Source organism: Metarhizium brunneum, chromosome 3 (genome assembly GCF_013426205.1).
Source record: "Metarhizium brunneum chromosome 3, complete sequence".
Taxonomy (NCBI): Eukaryota; Fungi; Ascomycota; class Sordariomycetes; order Hypocreales; family Clavicipitaceae; genus Metarhizium; species Metarhizium brunneum.
The window spans coordinates 4,279,061-4,300,366 of NC_089424.1; the positions used below are offsets into that span (position 1 = coordinate 4,279,061).

General features: G+C 54.4%; 9 protein-coding genes across 9 annotated transcripts; 6 read left to right on the forward strand and 3 right to left on the reverse strand.

Annotated features, from left to right (window-relative positions):
* Positions 1-572: 572 nt before the first annotated feature.
* G6M90_00g065500 (uncharacterized protein) lies at positions 573-1,910 on the forward strand (the record flags this gene model as incomplete). Its single annotated transcript, XM_014684738.1, has 3 exons — positions 573-804; positions 871-949; positions 989-1,910. 3 exons carry the CDS (start codon positions 573-575, stop codon positions 1,908-1,910), a joined length of 1,233 nt encoding a protein of 410 aa, XP_014540224.1.
* Positions 1,911-4,642: 2,732 nt separating this feature from the next.
* On the forward strand, positions 4,643-5,883 carry G6M90_00g065510 (uncharacterized protein; the record flags this gene model as incomplete). Its single annotated transcript, XM_014684737.1, has 2 exons — positions 4,643-4,727; positions 4,805-5,883. The coding sequence occupies 2 exons, from the start codon at positions 4,643-4,645 to the stop codon at positions 5,881-5,883; spliced, it is 1,164 nt and encodes a 387-aa protein (XP_014540223.1).
* Positions 5,884-6,343: 460 nt separating this feature from the next.
* tmp1 (Thymidylate kinase) lies at positions 6,344-7,428 on the forward strand (the record flags this gene model as incomplete). The annotated part of the gene is made up of 3 exons (XM_014684736.1): positions 6,344-6,524; positions 6,676-6,784; positions 6,945-7,428. 3 exons carry the CDS (start codon positions 6,344-6,346, stop codon positions 7,426-7,428), a joined length of 774 nt encoding a protein of 257 aa, XP_014540222.1.
* Positions 7,429-8,491: 1,063 nt separating this feature from the next.
* Positions 8,492-9,352, forward strand: purU (Formyltetrahydrofolate deformylase; the record flags this gene model as incomplete). The annotated part of the gene is made up of 1 exon (XM_014684735.1): positions 8,492-9,352. One exon carries the CDS (start codon positions 8,492-8,494, stop codon positions 9,350-9,352), a length of 861 nt encoding a protein of 286 aa, XP_014540221.1.
* Positions 9,353-9,877: 525 nt separating this feature from the next.
* G6M90_00g065540 (uncharacterized protein) lies at positions 9,878-11,494 on the reverse strand (the record flags this gene model as incomplete). The annotated part of the gene is made up of 2 exons (XM_014684734.1): positions 9,878-11,247; positions 11,308-11,494. 2 exons carry the CDS (start codon positions 11,492-11,494, stop codon positions 9,878-9,880), a joined length of 1,557 nt encoding a protein of 518 aa, XP_014540220.1.
* A 4,134-nt stretch (positions 11,495-15,628) lies between these two features.
* G6M90_00g065550 (uncharacterized protein) lies at positions 15,629-16,306 on the forward strand (the record flags this gene model as incomplete). Its single annotated transcript, XM_014684733.1, has 1 exon — positions 15,629-16,306. One exon carries the CDS (start codon positions 15,629-15,631, stop codon positions 16,304-16,306), a length of 678 nt encoding a protein of 225 aa, XP_014540219.1.
* Positions 16,307-17,019: 713 nt separating this feature from the next.
* dps1 (Aspartate--tRNA ligase, cytoplasmic) lies at positions 17,020-18,848 on the reverse strand (the record flags this gene model as incomplete). The annotated part of the gene is made up of 3 exons (XM_066130805.1): positions 17,020-17,615; positions 17,703-18,069; positions 18,123-18,848. 3 exons carry the CDS (start codon positions 18,846-18,848, stop codon positions 17,020-17,022), a joined length of 1,689 nt encoding a protein of 562 aa, XP_065986681.1.
* Positions 18,849-19,511: 663 nt separating this feature from the next.
* On the forward strand, positions 19,512-20,308 carry G6M90_00g065570 (uncharacterized protein; the record flags this gene model as incomplete). Its single annotated transcript, XM_014684731.1, has 3 exons — positions 19,512-19,731; positions 19,798-20,025; positions 20,079-20,308. 3 exons carry the CDS (start codon positions 19,512-19,514, stop codon positions 20,306-20,308), a joined length of 678 nt encoding a protein of 225 aa, XP_014540217.1.
* A 482-nt stretch (positions 20,309-20,790) lies between these two features.
* G6M90_00g065580 (uncharacterized protein) lies at positions 20,791-21,197 on the reverse strand (the record flags this gene model as incomplete). The annotated part of the gene is made up of 2 exons (XM_014684730.2): positions 20,791-21,054; positions 21,117-21,197. 2 exons carry the CDS (start codon positions 21,195-21,197, stop codon positions 20,791-20,793), a joined length of 345 nt encoding a protein of 114 aa, XP_014540216.2.
* Between the last annotated feature and the right edge of the window lie 109 nt (positions 21,198-21,306).

The following is a 21,306-nucleotide window of genomic DNA, read 5'->3' on the forward strand; positions in this document are numbered from 1 at the left end:
TACTGCAATGTCAACTTCTGAATTCTGCAAGAAGATAATTAACTAAATAGGAAGCCGCCAGACTCATTCAAGGAACAAGACGGCGGCCTGGCTGCCAGCAATGCCTGCGACTGCGACCGCACTTTCTATTTCATCTTGGCATAGAGCCGTATGTCAGCTGTTCCTTCACTAACTTCAGAAATCATGGCTACTTCCCATCTTTGGCTCACATGTCAAGTCCCGTTTGTTTACGAGAAGCCTCAAGTGCTCCTCTTCATCTTCATCTCTCAACCAAAGGCATTCTTCCACGCTGCACTCTCTCGGCATTCTACTTGGGTCCCAGGCCACTTCTTCTTTCGCTGTATTTCTTTGTATATCTCATCATACACTTCCCGAAAAGTCACATCATCTGCGTACAGTTGAGCCGCAAACGCCATACACGCTGGCATTTTTTCGACTATGACTCGTTGATTCCATCTGACGTAGGGCTGGTATTCTCTAGATCCTGTCTCTATCAATTTGGCTAGCCCTGGTTTTAGCAGCATCGTCAATCTCCTCCTCCTTTCCAAGAGAACTCCCACCCTTTTGAAAGAATGGGTCAGAAGGCTGCTGTTGACTGTGGACGTCAATGGCGGTGGCGGGAGAATGAGGGCAAGGTCGCCATCAACACTATGTCGTGGCTTGCCACATCCATCTGGCCTTGTGGAAGCTACTCACGAACCTCACATCGTCTCAAGGCTGCCCTCTCCGGACAAGATGCCGAGAAAATGACAAATAGTTCTTGTTGCAGTGCCGACTGCGCTCAATTTGCTCTTTGTCTTCCATGTGAGTCTGATCTTCCACTTTCATCCCGGCAGTTATGCCGTACGGGTGTTTATTAACGGATGACAGTCTATGGATGCTTCTTATCCAAGCTCCAAACCACGGTCCGATCGTTTTATGGCATTGATGGCAATGAATGCTCGGATTGGTACGGTGCCTGTTTTTGTCCATGCCTAACGTTAGTTAGGAATGAGGAGGAAATCAAGCTCCGAGAGCAGCACAGGAGGGTCAAAGGACACCATCATCACGAAGTCTCTGTTATGAGAGATAGTGGTTATCACTCAGCCAATCCAATGACGTATCTGAGCCCAGATCATCCCAGGTCTGCACAAAGCAAGTTGTCGCCTGGAGGAGCAACCAAGGCAGGAGACGAGATGGTTCATCATGAAAAACAACCACATGACTTGTGCAGCGATAAAGTCACAGCTGCCAACACAGTTGGCTACCCACAAGTTCACTATTTAGACCAACACTGGTACTTGGTTCCCCTTGGCAAGGGCAATGATGGAGCCAAGAAGGAGGACAGCAAACCCCTCAAGTCTGCAATTGCAACGATAGTTGGCAAGCATTCGCTCGAGGATCATGAGTTGGTTGTCACGGGCAGTGTTCGCTCCGCCCACGACCTGAAATCAGATGCCAAAACTCACTACCGCGGTCACAGCTCTTCGCACCAGCTTCACCATGATGCCACTACTCCTACAAGCACTTCCAGCCGCGCATCCCCTCACCTGCTGTGCTGTGATCCTGTAGCCGAATCAAAGACAGCGGTTCGCCATGACTTGCATGCTCATCAACCTGTGCAGTCAAGCCAAGTTGATCACCACCATGTCCTCGATAAAGACGTGTTGGTTGGAACCGGAGGTTGTGCCGTGAACAAGCATGACATCCATTCTCATGAGGTGGTGAAATCTCGTGGGACAGAACCCCCTCACCAGTTGAAGGATGACGGTACAGTTGGATCAAGCTGCAAATCTTGGCCACATGCTATGGAAACAGATGATGTTGTTGCTACAGGCCATGCAGGGCATGCCAAACATGGCCTTGACTCACACAAGCCCGCAGCAGTTGCTGGCAAGAGAATGGCTTCGCACGAGCTCTGCAAGGATTGAAACACGAAGGGCGACGGCAGGTGCTGGTTCGTATGGTGTTATGAAAGGACACCAAGTATTTTTTAGTCTTGGAATAGCTTTATGGTAGTATCGTTAATTGTTAGTTCCAGAGTATACACCCAACATTAGGCTCCTGCGAAATGTGAGGTGACGTGCATATATCGGTCTGCTGTGACGATGTCGAATGATGAAAATCGGTGGAAGTGCTAAGGGAGCATTCAATAAGTTTGACCTGACGATATTGTGTTGATGGGGAGGACTTGGTGATGTTGAACTGTTTTATGCGTGCCGCTGAGCAACGATTGATGCCATGGACAAGCCGGGCAAGGCGGAAAGAAAGCTGAAGCCTCACATGAACTAAGGAACGTTGTTTAACCCCGCAGAGCATTCGCGTAGACAGCATCGACGACGAGCGAGCCAATGGACATGACAAGGCTTGGGCAATGTGCGACCTGGCTGACGAGCTTGGGACGGGCCTGGGCCAAGAGTTCGTAGACGGGCCAGGCAGCGTGACTCGATGTCTCGACGGGCAGCAAAATGTTGCATTGGTTTATTATTCCTGGAGCGGCGGCAGCAGAGGCTGTCGATTGGCATGGGTTCTGTTCGCTTGCCATTTATGAGATGTACTGTCTGGCGTCTATATGGTGTCAATCTGGTACATATTTGGGACTGGGCGCTAGTTGAGACTGGACGGGCCAACTGTCATTGAAAATGGGCGCGTGCTATTACATGTATTGTGAGGGGGTTTGCAGGCCGAGACACCAGCGGGCTGTGGTGCTTGGTCGCAGGCCCGTGATGAGGCAGCTGGTGCGGTGGAGGTGGCGATGTCGACGTGCTGTCTTTTGTTCATTTCTACTTTTGCGGCTGCCGACTGTCTGGGGGCCTGTTATCACGACCTGGCGGGTGGGTGGTGTAGGTGCAAGTTGGGTGCGACGTCGGGCATGGCCAGTCTGTTGGTGGGCGTCACGACGGGTTTGAGGCTAGGGCTTCGCGGAGGCGGCCTTGCGCGGAAGGGAGAAAGGATGGATGGTGGTGAAAAGGTCAAAAGGTGAAGTCAAGTTTGATGTTTGCCTGGGGATGGGTGCTGCCGTCGAGGGATCAGCTGCGATGGCGGCATCGGGGCAGGCATCGTGATGGGCTTGTGATGGTGTCAAGAGGCACGGGTGAAAAGAATAGGCATCGAGGTTCAAGGCAAGGCAGAATAGATAGCCCCGGCGAGAAATGCAAGTGGCGAGCTATGAGTAGCGTGTGGAATGGCAAACCAATGGGTCGAGGAAAAGCCTCCCTCTCAGACAGCCTAGTGAACTACTAGTACTAGGGAGTACGGAGCAGTACTCCGTCTAATAAGTAGATAGAAGTCGAGTCTTTGCGGTCGAGACGGGGCAACGAAAGGCAAAGACGCGGCGGCACGTTGGACACGCGAGGGAGACACGATGGGCATAAGAGGGCTTTTATACAAGTCGCGAGCTTTGCGGCACGGACGTTGGTGAGGCACAAATGATCGAGTATTGTGGGCGTAGCCGAGGGGACCCCTGTTGGTGGGCGGACAAGGCGGGCCAATGAGACGGCGGGATGAGAGAGATGGTTCAACACGTCGATGCAGGGGGTTGAGCTGGTTGAGATTGCGGTCGAGACGTGGTCGGCTGAGGGTGGGTCTGTCGAGCATACAGGCGCGTGGTGACACGAGAGATGCTACAATTCAGAGGAGAAGGATGTCCATCGAGGCCGATGGACAGATGTGCGTTGATTGTCTGATGATGCAGCTCGACTTTTGCGCAAGTCAAGCTACGTGTAGAGTTAGACACAGAATGCGGAGGAATATGATGGCCAATGTGACGAAGCTGGCTTCCCTCTTCTCCCGTCACCACACGGAGCCAAAGCCATGGCCAAAAAGCACGTCCTTGGAACGCGTCTCAAAGCCACCGGGCCCAGTGAGCTGCAGATTGCCGAGTTACAGGCCTCAATGGCCTCAATGGTCTCACGGTCGCGGGCCATGCGGGCTCTTCGCTCTTCTCCTCACCTCTTTTGCTTCAAATCGTGCAGTAGCCGTGTCAACGTCGTCCATCCGTCTCCTGTCTTTTGTTGGCATTGCTGCTCCTCGCGCTTGATCAAACCATCGTCTCCTCATCGTCCACGACTTGGATTCCATCGGCAGCACCTTGAATCTCCCTCCATTTCTCAGGCCGACGCTGGGCCAACGCTGCCAAGATCCAGTGCAGCTCAGCCCAATTCCTGATCCAATCCAGTCGCCCCCCTGGCCCTTCGGTCGACCTCAATTCTGACCCTAGCGCTGCAACGCTGCGACACTGCGCTCCTGGCACCGCCTTGTTATACTCGACCCTTCTCACCGTGGCAGTCGTCTTTGTGTCTTGCAGATCGTAGCGAACCAGGAGCCCTGTCCCGTCCCTCTTAATACTGCCGCGTCCCGCGTTTTCCACTTTATCCCACTTCCCTCCCTCTTTCCCACAGCACACCACTCGATTTCCCTGTCTTGGATGGGAACAACAAACAACAGCAACAGCAACAGCAACGATAACGATTACACGCAGGAATAGAACCGGAATTGTAATAGGAGCTGTATATTCATTCGATTGAGCACCAGGGAGCAAACTGACTACACTTACTTGACCTTGCCTACTCTCGACCACGCAGCCATTGTGCTTCCCTTTCAAGCATCTTGCCCCCATCACCTCATCAACCCAACTGCCATTGTGAGCTGGACAAGCTGCGACATGGCCACTATTTCTCGTCAGCCTTTTGCTCCACTCGACGGAGCTCGTTTGCAGGGCTTGACGAGCTTGAAGAACAGACAGAATGGTACGTCTCGCCATGGGGAAGAAGCCGCTGGAGGATCCTCGACAGCCTATACCAAACAATGGTGCTAATCTTTGTAGCAATTGCATCCCCTTCCAATACCAAACGCAAAGCCGAGCTCTTTGATGCCGATGATTTCGAAAATGTCGACCCTCTCGCCTCTGCTAAGCGCACCAAAGGCGCCTCGGGCACCCCAACCAAGGATATCCTGAAGAAGCCCATGTCATACGTTCTCACCAGAGCCGCCACCACACCTACTGCCCATGTTCGAGCCTTGGCCAGCCCTGTAAAGCCTTCTACGGCACCTCGGCGAGCCCTTCAGCCCAAGTCTCCCATTGCCAAGCTCAACACCAATGTCACCAAGTCTTCGCCTATTTCTGCCCCCGCTGGCCGTTCGCCAACTCGTGGAAAGAGATCGGGCATTCTTTCCAACCGACGACGCACCGCCGGCCCTTACACCCGCGTTGACCCCCCCTCATTCTCCCTCGACTCTGCTGCTCCCTTTTCACTCGACGCCGCTCTCAAGGGCACGATTCCCAGCTATGGTTCTCGTCCTCGCTCCAATGCTCTCTCACAGGGCAGTGCCCCGTCTCTCGGCGAGCCTGATATGAAGGCCAGCTGGTTCTTTGACATCCACGAGGACACTCCGGAGCAGGAGATGACCAACCTCCTTCAACACGGCACATGCGTCTTGGACATTTCATCCGATGAGGAGAGTGAGCAGAAGGCAAGGCGAGAAAATGCCGAAGGCCGTGACAAGGAGAACATCCCTCCTGTTGATGATGTATCTCAAACATCTGCACGGCGTGCTCGCGCTCTTGCTGCCGATGACATGATTGTCGAGAAGGAGCGGATCGCACTCGGCGAGATGAACACGGCCGACTTTTACGCCGACGGGTGTGACAAGTCGTCTGTTATTATTGTGCCTGCAGATGATGAAGAGCAGGAACAGAGTGCAGACGAGGCACACACCGGGCAAGACTTTGCCTTTGCCCCAGAACTAGTGAAAACCAGCTCTCCCAGCAAGGATATTGAGGAGCTAATGGCCAAGTCTGAGTCACCTTCGAAAGCAGCTGTTCTGCGGCCCATTGAAGGCACTGGCGAAAGTTTTGATCTGTGGGAGAGCGGGAGCGCACAGGATGAAACAGAGCTCTCATGACACGTTTTTTGTTATGCTTATGAGTAGACGATGATTGGGCTTTGGCTTTATTGCGGCGTATTTTTGTGTCGGTTTCGTTTTTTTTGGGTTTTGGGCTTAGGTTTGTGTCTGGGCTGGTTATTCGGTAGCAATTGGTGTTTGGCGTTTTCATCATCGGTGTCTGAGCGGTGACCCGGAGTAGTGGGTATTGCGGTGCCTGCCTTGTTAATCAGTGCGATAATTTGAATTGTTTTGGTCCGAATCAGTGCTTGACAAAGGTGCGAGGTGCATGAATTCCATTTGCGCAAAGTGAATCGACTCGACATCAATGTGTCCACCGCATGCGGCTACACGCCTAGGTGAGACTGACTGACAGCCTTCCCCACCACCTCCCACCCACTCTCCTCCATCCCTCGACGCCACCAAGTTCCGCCATCAACCTCATGTGCCACGACTCGCACTTGGACAGCGGCTGCTCAACATGGCATCTATCAGCGATCTTGCCACCGCGGCAATGGCCTCAGATACACCGTCTAATGTGAAGCGCGGCGCGTTCATCGTGCTAGAGGGCTTGGACCGCAGCGGCAAGACGACGCAGGTGAAGCTTTTGGAGCAGCGGTTCGTCGAGGAGGGGAAGAAGGTCAGGGTGATGAGGTTTCCTGGTACGCGTCCCCCCCCCCTCTCTTTTGCCTTTCATTCTTTCCATCTTTTTTCTTTATTTGGCATATAGCTCTCATGGATCTATTCGTCGTGCTTGCGTCATGGTGTTTTGCCTCGCGACGAGAGTGACGGGCGTGTGCTAACCGTCTGTAGATAGGACGACGCCAATCGGCCAGATGATTGATGCGTATTTGAAGAGCGATGTGCAGATGGAGGACCACGTTATTCATTTGCTATTTAGTGCAAATCGCTGGGAGGCAGTGTGAGTGAAAAAAAAAAAACCCAACCCGCGCGTTGGCGAGCCATGATGAATACTCGAAGCGCGGGCTTATCCGGGCTTTGCTTCACAAGAGCGTGCATGAATGATGGTGTTTGTGGTTGATTTATACGTGGGACGTTTCAGCTGCTGACTTTTGACCCAGGGACCAGATCAAGTCCCTCCTTGCGGCGGGCACAACCGTGATATCGGACCGCTTCTATCACTCCGGCATCGTGTACTCTGCCGCCAAGCTGAACCCTTCGCTCCCGCTGTCGTGGGCGCGCGCACCGGAGCGCGGGCTGCCGCGGCCGGACGTAGTTCTGTTCCTGGATCTGGACGAGGAGACGGCCAGGGCCCGCGGCGGCTGGGGCGGCGAGCTCTACGAGAAGGCTGAGATGCAGAAGAGGGTGCGGGAGCTGTTCTGGGGTCTGAGCATGGGCGGCAAGGACATCCAGGGACAGGAGATGCTGGCCGGGCTGGGGGGGCTGGAGGGCGCGCAGTGGAGGCAGGAGGAGGAGGACCTGGTGGTGGTTGATGCGGGAGGGAGCGTGGAGGAGGTGGCGGACAGGATTTGGGGCACGGTGGAGGGGAGAGTTGCGCAGGTTGAGAGGGGGGAGGTGGGCAGGACGGTGAGGATTGTGCAGTAGTCGGGTGGTGAAGTTGATGTATTTGAGGCGCAATGGTGGTCGGCTAGGGTTTGGGTCGGGGTGTCGGAATCGACGGATGGGCTGAAGTCGTGTGGAAATACAGGGCGCTGAAGATAGTCGGGCATGCCTCATGGTGCAACAGTTACGGGCATTTACCGCTTCACGCTCTTGGTCGGAGTTTATATGTCTTTGGTCGTTTTATTTATAGTTCAACGCAAGAGCCTGCGAACCCGCCGACGCCTACGGCAATCCCAGACTACATGGTACAGGAATCGCCTCTTGACACTTGAAACAGTGTGTAAAATTAGGAGTTGATGTGTGTTGATCAATACGTATTTCTGCCTGTTGGGTTTATTCTGTGCCTGGTCGTGGGTAATCAAGGGAGTCGGTACAGAGTAGTACCTGTGAGGCTGTGAACAAGAGAGGGCAGTCTGGCGTTTATTTAGAATCAAGACTTGGGTATATTGTATATATATATATGTGTGTGTGTGTGTGTGTTGTATCATGAATTGGTGTCACAAGCAGCGGAACACATCTAAGAAGCGGGATATCCTCCATGGACTTCATCCTGCCCATGTGCATGGGGGGTTTCGATTAACGTGCGGCATGACGTCACGGTGCTGCGAGCTTAAAATAAAAATACTACAACGGTATTTACCGTGGCGGCGGGACAGCATGGCACAGGAGAGAAATAAAAAACGACAGGAAGAGAGCACTACAGAAGACGAGACTGCGGCTTAATTGAGAATGACTACTTTTATTCAATGCTGGTACTTGATCTTCATCGCGGCGGACGTGGCAGCAACGGCGGAAGCCATCCGACGATGACTCGCCGCATCAAGACGTCTGCAACGCCAAGCCGGCTCCGTCCACCGCAATCGGCATTCGGCATGTTGGACAAAAGCTGCGGGACACACACGCACAAAAAAAACACAAAGCTCCACAGGAATTCCCAACGACCAGACGTCTGAGTCACCTCGACGATTCCCATTCTCACTGCACTACATACACAACTCCCCCTCAGTAGCGGTGATAGCATTGGAAAAACCCGCACGCGCCCGCCATGCCCAACGACAACGACTACATCCTCACGCTCTCGTGCCCCGACAAGCCGGGCATCGTCCACGCCGTGACGGCCGTCTTCGCCGGCCACGGGCACAACGTGCTCGACCTCCAGCAGTTCAGCGACCCCGCGTCGCGGCGCTTCTTCATGCGCGTGCACTTTGGGCCCAAGGCCGGCGCCGTCACGGCCGAGCACCTCGCGCGGCCGTTTGACGAGCTGGCCGCCGCGTACGAGATGGCCTACGACATCCGCCCCGTGGCGCAGAAGATGAAGGTGCTCATCATGGTGTCCAAGATTGGGCACTGCCTCAACGACCTGCTGTTTCGCATGAAGACGGGGCAGCTGAAGATGGAGGTGCCCGTCATCGTCTCCAACCACGCCGACTACGAGCCCCTCGCCGCCTCGTACGGCATCGAGTTCCACCACCTCCCCGTCACAAAGGACACCAAGGCGCAGCAGGAGGCGCGGGTGCTCGACCTCGTGAGGCGGCACGGCATCGAGCTCGTCGTGCTCGCGCGCTACATGCAGGTGCTCTCGCCGACGCTCTGCGAGGCCATGTCGGGTCGCATCATCAACATCCACCACAGCTTCCTGCCGTCCTTCAAGGGCGCCAAGCCGTACCACCAGGCGTACGAGCGCGGCGTCAAGATCATCGGCGCCACGGCGCACTTTGTCACGGCCGACCTGGACGAGGGCCCCATCATTGAGCAGCGCGTCGCGCGCGTCGACCACAGCATGGGGCCGCAGGAGCTGGTGGAGGAGGGGTCCAATGTCGAGAGCCAGGTGCTGGCCGCGGCGGTGCGGTGGTACGCGGACCGGAGGGTGTTTCTGAACGGCTCCAAGACGGTGGTGTTTGGGTGATGGCTGGCTCGCGGGGGGCTTGGAAATGGTTGTGCGTTTGTTTGTTGGGGCTAGATGGGGTATTTGGATATCACGGCATGTTTTGGTGAATTGCGGGCAAAATAGAGTGTTGGTTGGGTACTTAAGGCATGCTATGGGTGAGTGCATCGACGGACATGATTCTGTATATAAACAGATATAAACAGGGCTGAAGACAACGGATTGGCCATGTCTACTGCACGTGGACGTGTGGTTGTGATAGACGAGTCCGCGGCATCCGGTTCACGCATCACACCCGTTCACGATGGACTACTCGGTAAACACAGGGAAAACCAAGGACGGTGTGGCGTCTTTTTATTTCGTATCCGATCAATAGCATGACTCCAGTTTCACAATCGACTAGTATACAGGGAAAACCAAGGACGGTGTGGCGTCTTTTTATTTCATATCCGATCAATAGCATAACTCCAGCTTCACAATCGACTAGTATACATGGAAAAACCAACGCGGTGCAGTACTCTTTAATCCAATCATGTACACAGGGGCTCAACCCCTCTTCTTTAAAACGCGCTCCCGCGCGACGAACCAAAGACTGACAGCCAGGCCCAGGCCAGCCAGGCCAACACCCATATATAGAGCCCCTCGGAACCCCCTCATCAGGTCGTCGGGCGTGTCCCCGTGTCCGTGAAGCTGCACCTCGACGGTGCCAGCGAAGCCGACGCCCAAGGCGATGCCGTAGTTGACGACGGTGTTGACGAGGCTCGCGCCGACGCCCTGGTGGCGCTTGGGGACGGCGTCGGACAGGATCAGGGTGGCGGCCGGGAAGCTCATGTCCATGCCAAAGGGCATGACGAGCATGGACACAAAGGTCTGGCCCCAGTAGGACTGGTCGGCCGGGGTGGAGGCGGTCAGGACGGAGCCGAGGGTGAAGGCGAGCAGGGCCATGGCCATGACATAGGGCGGCCGGACCTGCAGCGGCCCCAGCAGCTTGCCGGTGACGACGGCGGCGCAGATGCCCAAGAAGACGACGGGGAGGAACCAGGCCGTGGTGAGCAGCGGCGACAGGCCGCGCACGTCCTGCAGCACCTGCACCAGGTACAGCGTCCAGACGCCAAACGAGGCCCAGCCGCAGGCGACGGCGGCCAGCACAAAGGCCACGTCGGCGTTGACGGCGTCAAAGGGCACCAGCGGCTTGCTGCTGACGCGGAACTCGACGACGGCAAAGGCGCCCAGCAGCAGCAGCCCGAGCACCAGCGGCACGAGGATGGTGGGCGTGGCCCAGCCGCTGATGGGCGCCTGGGTCCAGGCAAAGTTGAAGAGCACGAGGGCGACGACGCCGAGCAGCGCGCCCCCGAGGTCCAGCGTCTCGGCCCAGCCCCGCCAGGTGCGCGGCGCCTCCTCGCGCGGCGGCATGTCGGGGATGGCGGCGAACCCGGCGACGGTCAGAATCGCCAGCCAGGCGGCCATGGCCCACAGCGCCCACGGCCACCAGGTCAGCGCCAGCAGCGACGCGCACAGGCCGCCCACCACGCCGCCGACGGGGGCCACGGCGCCGAAGCACGCAAAGACCATGGCCTTGCGGTGGCCCGGCGGGTAGGCGGCGCCCAGGATGGCCAGCGCGTTGGGCAGGCACACGGCCGGGCCGATGCCCTGCAGCACCCGGCTGAGCACCGCCAGCGTGTAGCTGCTGTAGACGCTGAGCCCGGCCACCAGCGACCACAGCGAGAACCAGGCCAGGCCCGCCAGCAGCACGCGCTTGTAGCCGAAGACGTCGCCGAGCCGCCCGGAGAAGAGGATGAAGGTGCCCACCGTCAGCGAGTAGCCGCCCACGAGCCACGCCAGCCGCGGCGGCGACGACACCCCGAAGCTGTCGCCGATGGTGCGCAGGAGCACCAGCGTGCCCATAAAGGCCGCCTCTGCCGCGTGTTAGCCGTCTGCTTGCGTGCCTATATGTAGGTATACACGGGGGAACCTACGCGTGCAAAACTGCGCCATGCACACGACGGCCACAAACACGGCCTCGCGTACGCCAGAGAGCGACTCCGACACCCAGAGGGACTCGGCCGTCGACAGCCGATCCGGCCGCAGCCTAAAGACATCGTCGTCCGGGCCCAGGCTCCTGTCGTCAAGGGACTTGTCGTCGATCGTCGTCGTCGAGCTCATGATGGGAATGTGTCAGTGAGACAGCAGAGGCGGCAGCGTGGGCTTGGGCGTGCAGCACATGCACGGAAGACGGGATGGTGTTCGAGAAGCGAAAAATCGGCAGTGCCAGATGTACATATATGCGTCCACGGGACGGGGGCATGATCGCCAGGGGGGGAGGTACCCCGATTCGCGGATCTCCTCGTATCGCCGCCCGCCCCCGCTCTTGTTTCGGCTGCTTGTTGGAGGTTTTGGCTAAACGATCAAATGGACGCGGAGAACCTGGCGGGGGATCCGTTCCGTCGCTGGGTGCCGTTGAAGCCTTTTTGGCTCGTGGTCCTCGGGGCTCCTCGTTCACAAGCATGTACCTACACCTACATACCTAGGTATGTAAGAATTGAGTGTTTGGCGGCCAGAGATTACCAATCGCGCGGATGGCGTGAGAAATGGACAAGTCGGCATCCCACTCCCGGTTGCTATCAATCGGTGGGTGCGGCGGTGCTTGGCGTCGGCGCGGGCGAATCGGGGGTCGCGGCGCCAGGGGCCGGCGCAACTCGACGGCGGGGAGGACGGAATAGGCTGGAACTTTTTAAATTAGCGGACGGCACTTGCCCGCCCTTGCATGGACTGCGAAGCTGGCTCGGCGCTAGTTGACGTTTGACGAAGACTCCATGTGGGTACATGTCGACGTGCGGAGTATCTTGTGGGATAACGTCAACGTGTTGGTGCAATGATGTTTTGCAGCGTTCACTGAGAGGTGTGAAGATACGGAGCAATGTCTGTGAATACAATGCATGCAAGTGCAATGTGGCCGTCCTAGACTCTTTACCTGCCGAACGCCACTCAGCCTTACCGGCCTGAACACGCCCAAAACTCGATGCAACCCATGCGTCTTGGGGTGCGTCTGCAGGAGCAGGGGAGTTGCCGGTGGGCTGGAGTCTGCGTCGCGCGCATCTCGGACGTGCTCGATGATGGGTTGCACTGCCTCGGACGACGTGAATAGCTTCTGAACAGAGCCATTGTAGTGTTTGGTCGTCGTTTGTTGAAATGTCAATGTTACGAAGCCGACTTCGAGGCGCCCGTGTCCTGGCAAGGTAGAGTCATTGACACGCCTTGCGCTGCACTCACATGGGATGAACCTCGAGCAGTCAAGGTTTCGTTTCTCTTTATTTTCTTTCAACTTTCTGTCCGGATGCTCGAGCAAGCGCTGCATCAGGCAGCGCTTAGTGCATTCAACACCGTGTGCCTGGTCGTAGCTGCACCCGAGGACTGACATATCACAAATTTGACATCGTGCCATCCATGCATCTCTTTGTTATTGTCGACATTGTCATTCACCGAGCACACCATCGTTGAGGCTGTAATTGTTCCGTGAAACCGTAAAAAAATCGCTGCATCGTGCATTACATGCGTATCCGGTCTGTTCGCATGCTACGCACTGGACATCTCTTTGCTTTGTGCTCCAACACATGCACCTTCACCAAGGCTGGTGTGAACCCCCAAGACTCGATTGTTTCCTGCGTCTTTGTATCTTTTTTTAACTTCTGTCAGCACGGGCCGTCAGATGACGGGAGAATTTCTGCCACAAGGCCCCCTTCACACATGTCACACTGTCTTTGTCCGCGCCCTCTTTCAACATCTGTTCTGTACATTACATGTCCACGGTACGCTGCGTCATTCATTGCATCTGTCGACGCAGCTTATTATTGTTAAAGGTTCTTGCTCCGGTTCAGATACGGTTCGGCTGCCATGTGTCTGATGCTGACCATCACAGTGCGTTTGTTACCGGTCATCATGACGAGGCCCAACAAGGGAACATGACCGGTTGTCACAGCTGTCTCATGACCCTTGGTGTCCTGCAAGGAGGGCGCTCGTGGATTCGACGACATGAACAGACTCTGGATAACCGACGCCCAGCCTCACTCCATCGACTAGCAACGGCAGCAGCCAACCCCCGTGAAGATGACGGCAGGCGGTCCAACTCGTAGCTTGTTGAGTGAACCGATATGCGCAGACGCCAGCGTAGTTCAGACTGTTTTTAAGAGCAGTATGATGACCACGCAGGGCCAACGACCACATCCAACAAGTATAAAAGGCTGGGAATCCTCCCCCTTTTCCATGTGGTCTCCAGGCAATCTCGTCAGCACCTTCAAGCCACCAAACGGCAGCTAGTCCGCAAAATCTTGCTACTTTGCCTCTACATCCACTCGAAATTCTCCTCCTCTTCCTCTCTATACCTACTCGGCAATCTTATCTCAGAACCAACATCTTGGAGCCATCAAGCGACCACGTTATTCGATAACGTCTTCTGACTTTGCCTCCTCACCCGCTTAACGACAAAACGAACTGCACTCGGACTTTTACTTTTACCGCGCACACACGGACAAGAAAAGTGTTGCAGATATTCCAGACCATTTCAAAAATGGCCTCGAGGTTCGCGCTACACCCAAGCATGCCAGTCGATGTGTACCTCCGGGACCACGAGACCCCCGAAAACTACTACCGACACAGCATATGGAGCATTTGGCTTGCAAACCCAGTCGACCTCTACCCAACTCGTGGTAACACCTACGGGGTGTATTTCCGGCGCGGCGAAGTAGTAAGACCACTTCGTTGCGCTGAGAACAGCCCGGATCAACCACATTGCAGGGCGATGGTAAAGTTGGGCAGAATTGGTGCACGACAGGCGGAAACATTTAGACGGGAATTTCTTCGTTTCACAAACTACGACCAGGCCGAGTCCGTCGATGACTTCATGGTGTACGCTTGGGTGTGGCTCCATGCGCAGCGGGTTTTGTCTCGTGCAGAATACCTACATGGATGGCTCGTGATGAGGGGATGCCAACTGAGAGACACGGACCCGGAAGACCATTTTCATGAGATGGTTGAACAGTGTGGCGGAATAATTTTTAACGACCACTCTACAGAGGTTTGGAATGACGGACAGGAAACAACAGTGTTTCATCAGTAAACACGGTACCAAGCCATGGTATCAAACATCAGATAGTTGAGAAGGGGTTTTTTACCCAGCCACCACCTTGCCAGCTGGCTTGGTGGCTTGGTATGGTTTTTTCTCCCCTTGACGTCTTGAAGGAGGAAATGCTAGCTACATGGGAGTTATGAATGAATCGACTACCTTATACTCGTCTTGCTTTATTTTTTACCTGCTATATGTTTGCTGTGAACTGTTATAGTGCGTCTCTTACTACTAACCATCGCAAGGCTTAATAAGAAAAAAGAATCAATCTCAAAGCTACATGATGACTGATAGCAAGAAGGCTACTTAAACACTCTGATTCACGATGTAAATTTACTCAAGATAGAGAACATCTAGCCTCGTTGTGTTAATAATAAATTAAATTTTGAGCTGTGTCGCTCATTACGGAAGTGAAATTACAAGCATGATACGAGTCTAGCCTCGTTGTGTACATAAGCAATAGCAGTGACAATCACTTGTAAAAAGAACACAGCCCTCTTGGATGAGGTGAAACTAACAGATTGTATTCATTGTTTAGGTGCGTTTTACTATCTTCTGACACATCGAGATGCGTTCATAGTGCACAGCATGGGATATTACGGTTCACTGCGTTGGGTGCGGCCAGGCACATTGGGCTACTTTCACTGGAACCTGCCTGACATGCTGCCTGCATGGGCGTTTAGATAATTCACATCAGATGAACGACTCGATGAACACGACGGAGGGGTGTGAATCTCTGATGAGAGGTCACTTATCACAAAGGGATGGGTCCAAATTTAGACTCACCGTTTGCTCAGTGAACCTCGAGGGGGCGGCGCGCTGACGTCCAGAGCGTGTTCAGGAGCAGTATCATGAACATGCCGCCTCATCTACGCACCAACATGCAGAGTATGTTCAAGAGCAGTATGAGGACCAAGCAGGGTCCCTCGCCCAGGCAAAAAAGTATAAAAGGCGTAGGATCTTCCCGTCTTGTCCTTCTTTCTGGCCACCATCCAACCTCGTCTCGACATTCTCGAACCACAAAACAAGCAAGTTTTTTTTTGCAACACCACACCTTACTCTGCCTCTATACCTACCCACTCGGAAACAATACGGAACCAAAGTCAAGATTCTTCTTGACCACCTACGCCCCAAGAAAGAACAAGAGCCCCCCTGTCGCTACCCCAGATCGTTGCAAAATGAGCGCCGCCGAAGCCTCGACTTCTCAACAGACCGAGACCGGGGGCGAAAAGCAATACGATGTTTGCCTTCAATATATCGTTGATGGCACGTATCTGTTCGGAGTTATAAAAAAGGACGCTTGCGTATACGCAAAGTCATGTGTTGTCTTCGGACCGGCTTTTAAAAAGTCAGGCGAGACTTCCGAGATAGATTACCCCCTGCGGATGGTTGAGAACTGCGAAAATCGACCGCCCTCCAAGGCATGCATCAAGATCTGCAACATCGGCACAGATGAGCTGCACAAGTTTGTTCCTGCGATTGTCACATTCAACTCGGAGGTTGAACCATTCCGCACGCACGAAGACCAAAGCCCTGGAAATTTCATGCGACACGCATGGCGGCAAGCTCGGTTGAACGGGGCTCTCAACAAAGCCCAGTACGACGCTGGGTGCGAGGTTTTTCGTCTGTGCAATCTGAAGGTTGATGATCAGAGCTGGCCCGACGAGGAGATTGGGCGGGTCCGCGAGCTCGTTATGCGCAAGGGGGGAGTGTGGTACGAGATTGATCAAAACGGCCGGTCGGAGCCAAGGATGTTCTTGAACGGACACCAACTCGAGCTAGATCGGTATACCGGGAAGCTACATGATGTAACCAGACGAACCAGAAGAATCAGACACGCCGGACGTCGAGGATAAAACACCAGAGAGTTGAGAGGGGTTTTTTTCCAACTAAGCAACTACCTCGCCGGCTGGCTTGGTAACTTGGTACCAGACGGTTTTCCCCTCTCTATGTCGGCCGTGTTGCGGGAGGATATACTGGCTACATGTATGGGGAGCTTTTGACAAATTGAAGACCTTGTGCTCGCATTGCTTCATCATCTTTTCAACTGTCATGTCTGTGAATGTTTGTTGTGCCACATCCCATGCTAGTCCCACTATCAACGAAGAAATCATGACATTCTCGTAAAACAGACGAGGCTAGAGTGTTACTCTTGAGTAAGCAGGTGCTGGTTTGGGCACCATACAAGTCATCTCCATCCGAGGACCAGTGCTGGAGCAGGGAGTCAATGTAATTGCTCCACGCCGGCTGCCCTAGTCGGTTGCAAGACCGAGAGTTGCCACTACACATGTAGGCTTTTATTCAATTTATCTCGTCATTGAGACCCTTCTACAACAATCTCACGCGGCCTCGGGGCCTTTCCCACTGAGACCTCAAGGCGGCAAGATTCATCACCCACGGCCTACTGAAAGTCAACTTCCTTCTCCAAAAGAACGTCTACTTTTATTAGTGTAGAATGCTTATGCTGTACCACCGCCAAATTGTATAGACAGATTCTTCCCCCATTCTACAGTTGATCCTACTTCTGTAATTCTAGGTGTCGCACCCAGTCATTCTCTTCTCGAATACCTCATGGCAACAGTCTCTTCGGCGTGCGAGGATAATACGCCGCGAGGTGGACGCTTGGCAGTCCCAGAATCCAAGCAACCACGCGATCAAGACCAATGCCACCTCCGCCATGCGGCGGCACACCAACCTGTTGAAACATCGCCAAGTACTCCTTGATGCCGCCACTTTTCGGGTCCACACCCTTGGAGCGGATACGGGCCTCGAGCTCGACCGGGTCATGAATACGTTGGCCGCCCGAGAGCACCTCCTGCCCACGCAGGAACATATCATAGGCATTTGTAACGCGGACACCGTCTCCTACCGTGGTACCGGCGTCGTCAAGCTTGGCGTAAAATGGCCGCGCCGTCTCGGGGAACTTATCAATGACGAAAAAGTCCGTCTTGTACTTGGCGCGGACGACTTGGCCAAGGGCCTTCTCTTGGGGGGTGCTCATATCTTCGTCGTCGCGTACATTTGCAAACTCCGGGGGCCCTTCCTCTCGTAAAAGCTTTTGCGCTTCGGCAAAGGTCAAGCGGACTTCTTTGCCTGGCTCGGGAAGGAGGAGCGGCTCTGAATGGTAAACGGCTCGGACTGTCTCAATTTCGTTTGCACATCGCTCTATTGGCGGCAAAACTGGTTAGAACATGTACGCAAACTAGTATATCTGACAGAATCTCGGCAACTACCATGTGGACGAGTACTGACCTTGGATTCCGCGGAAGATGGACAACAGCACACCCTCCAGTATGGAAATAACTTCGGTGTAAGATTCCTTGATTTCCATCTCAAGATCAAGCCCTGTAAACTCGGTCATGTGCCTCGGCGTGTTGGAGTTTTCGGCCCTGAAAACGGGGCCTATGCTGAACACCCGCTCCCTGCCGCCTGCAATCTCGAACTGTTTGTAGAATTGGGGTGATTGGGCCAGAAAGGCCTCCTCGCCGAAATACGCGAGTCGAAAGACGTTTCCACCGCCCTCAGACGCCGCGCCGATGAGGCAGGGCGGTTCGAATTCCTTGAAGCCGCGGGAGTCGAGGTATGAGCGAAAGAGTCTCTTCACTTCGATGCGGATATCCTGTGCCGTGTTAATGAGTACCCAGATCATAGCCCGTCACCGGAACAACGTACCGCAATGGCCTGCTGAACAGGAGCGCGCTTGTGCATGGCAATGTTGTCGAGATGAGTGAGCATGCTTGCGGCTGGCGCGGTATGCTCGGAAGCGGCCTCGGCGGCCTTCCCGGCGTCAACATCTCCCGCTTGGTCAGTCTCGTCGCTGAAATTGACAATGGGTTGGCTGGCGGTGCCTATGGTCATGCCGAGTACGGCGGGAGCTGGCGCGAGCACGAAGCACTTTGTGATGTGAAGCTCGAATCCCGAGACGCGGCAGCTCTTGACGGGCTCGAGAGGTTTCTTCACCTTGGCTTCAACCGCTACGAAGCTCTCGGGGTTGATGCTAGCTACCCATTTAACCATGCGACGGCTGACAAGGGGTTCCTCGTCAGAGGCCATAATGACGCCCTGGATGTCCCAGTTGCCCCCTTTGCGGAGCTCAACAAAGCCCATCTTGGCACTCTGTACGCGGGACTTTTGAAGCCATGCGCGCACAATGACCGTCTTTTCATTGTGTGTTTCGTCAATGGAGCGTATTTCGACTTCTTGGGCGTGCTGGCTGAAGGCTGAGGTCGTGGTCTGCTTGTTCCCGTAGTTGTCCTTGGCGGGGTCGTCCTCGAGATTGACGGCGGCGGCAGCGGCGGCGAGTTCTGCAGCACGCTGGGCTTTCAAGGCCTCCTTCTTAGCCTTGGCCTCGGCCTTTTTCGCGCCCTTCTTTGACGTCGGAGCGCTCGACTCTTCCATGATGCTCGTCTTTGTCGTAATTGGTGATTGTCCTCTACACGAAAAAAAAAGTCATACGGTTGAGGGGCAGTGGAGGGGTAACGAGGGGCAGACATGGAGTCATACTGCCACGTGACACTTTGCTGATTCCTTGGCCCCGTTTCCGGAGAGGCGTCACACTCACACCCCCCTGATCCAAGTTTAGATTCATACTCGGTACTTTCCGTGTATCAAACCAAAGACCGATTCCGTCACCAACCAGGATAGGATGAAGTTTCGTACCAAGAGAGAAATATCCAACGACTGACTACCTGCCAGACCCTTTACATGAGCAGTGAGACACTTGAATAGGACAGGAGGGCAGGGATCTTCATCTACGGTCCACGGGGCACGCAGCGGAGCGATACTTTAAGGAATAACCCTAACCCTAACCCCAATACATTGGTGCAGGCATTCATTCCGAGGCCAAGCAGGTATCAGATGAGTCAAAAAAGAACAAGTGCTTGATTCCTCTGCTAGTCGGCATCATGCTATCGCCATGTTGCCAATTGCTTCCGTCTGCTGAAACAAGGTTAGGCGGTGGCTTCGCGTGGCGGTCTGCTGGGGAGCCATTACGAGTTGACGCGCGGACAAACTTGCAACTCATCCAACTCAACCCACTGCAAGCCAGATTATGAGGCCATCATGACCAAGTTTGTCAATCTCATCGCTATCACGGCCGCTGCCACAGCTGCCGCTGCTGAAAAGGTTCCTGTGTATTACCTTATTCGCCACGCGGAAAAGAATGCAGACGGGACAGTATCCGTACAGGGCCAGCAACGCGAGCAGTGCCTGGTGAAGCTCTTTGGCAAGAGCAGCAAATACAACATCCAGCACATCATGGTGCAGACGCCGTATCCGGGAGGTTCGTCTCGCTTTTCCGTTTTTGAAACCCTGATGAGAATGCTGACTTTGTCTCTTTGCCGGAAAGATACTGCCGAAGACCACACCACCCAGCGTCCATACAACACCACGCTGCCGCTGGCCGAGTCGCTGGGCATCACTATTGACCATCCTTGCAATTATACTGATACGTCGTGCGCTGGTCAGGCGGCTTTGAACTACGCTGGTCCAGGCAATGTGCTCATCGCCTGGGAGCATGTACACCTGCCGGCTGTCTCGAAAGCCATCGGCGGCCAGGACGTGCCGAGTTACCCTGGTGAGAATGAACGATCCTGGCGCCGACTCTTGGTGTTATTAACGAGGTACTAGACTCGCACTTTGACCTCATATATAACCAGCCACTGCCGTACACAAAGGTAACAGTTACATCTGAAGATTGCGCTGCCATTGGTGCGGCCAGCATGACCGGTTCAAGTACAACCAGTGCGACCAGCACAACCGCTACGGCCAGCTCAGCCAACGTCGCATGGCAGGCAAATACACCAAAATGGACTTGTGGCATTGTTGCCGCGGGTATCGCGGCGCTGATTTCTTTGTAAAACAAACGATGCTTGAAATGGGCTTGAGTGATGGCGGCAGCTTTGTGCACTTCTTCCAGGAGTCCATGTTCATCATCCGTGGAGTTTGGACAAGGCCTTGGTTAATAATCCTACTCGCTTTTCAATTAACCGAGACGACGTGACAGTAAAGAGTCGACTCTGGGTACGGACGAGTGTCGGATTGGTTGGCAGGAGTTGTGTTGACAGAATGACGAATCTCAGTCAGTATATATCTCCAAAGTATGAAACTTTGTCTGTCTCGACCTCAGAACATGCGCCAAAATCAACAGCCTGTCATTCAAATTGTTCAATTACAGGAGAATATGGGAAATGTATCCAAAGCAGCAGACATAGCCACTGATATTTGTCTCATTGGCACAAGTGCTTCCGTCTGCGCCCACACTGGTGCTATACGAGCTTCCTAAACCAGAGAAACGCTTGACTCTCGCGAAACCCGATTTACCCATCATAATGTGCGTGTCTTAAAACGCAACGCCAGTTGGCGGGGCCGGAGGAATGATCATTTCGAGTCTCGCCAATTCCAGGACGAACTTTCCCAGTTTGTACAGTTGGCTTCTCTGTTGCACCTTAAGATAGATCCAACCGATCTCCTTCTTGCACCCTGCGCAAGAGACGACTCGAATGATGTACCAACCCGTGCTCATGAAAATCCGTATGGGGCGTGCCATGGTAATGTTGTAGACGTAGGTGATGAGAATGGCCGGGCCGTGTTTTCCCGTGAAATTCTGGGGGGTCCATCAGTACAAGTTGATTCAAAGAATGTCCAAGGGGAGTAGTGGAAGCGCACTCTGCTCTCAATGTCTCTTTCATGGCCCAATACGGTTTCGCACGTCGTGCAGAGAAGCATTTCGCGAGGCTCAGAACTCATGGTGATGGACGGGGGCTTCGTCACGCGTCAATGCAATGATTCGGGATAGTGGAAGGACAAGTTGGTATAAGAGTTGAGAATGTGAAAAAAAAAAGGTTGGCGCTATAAG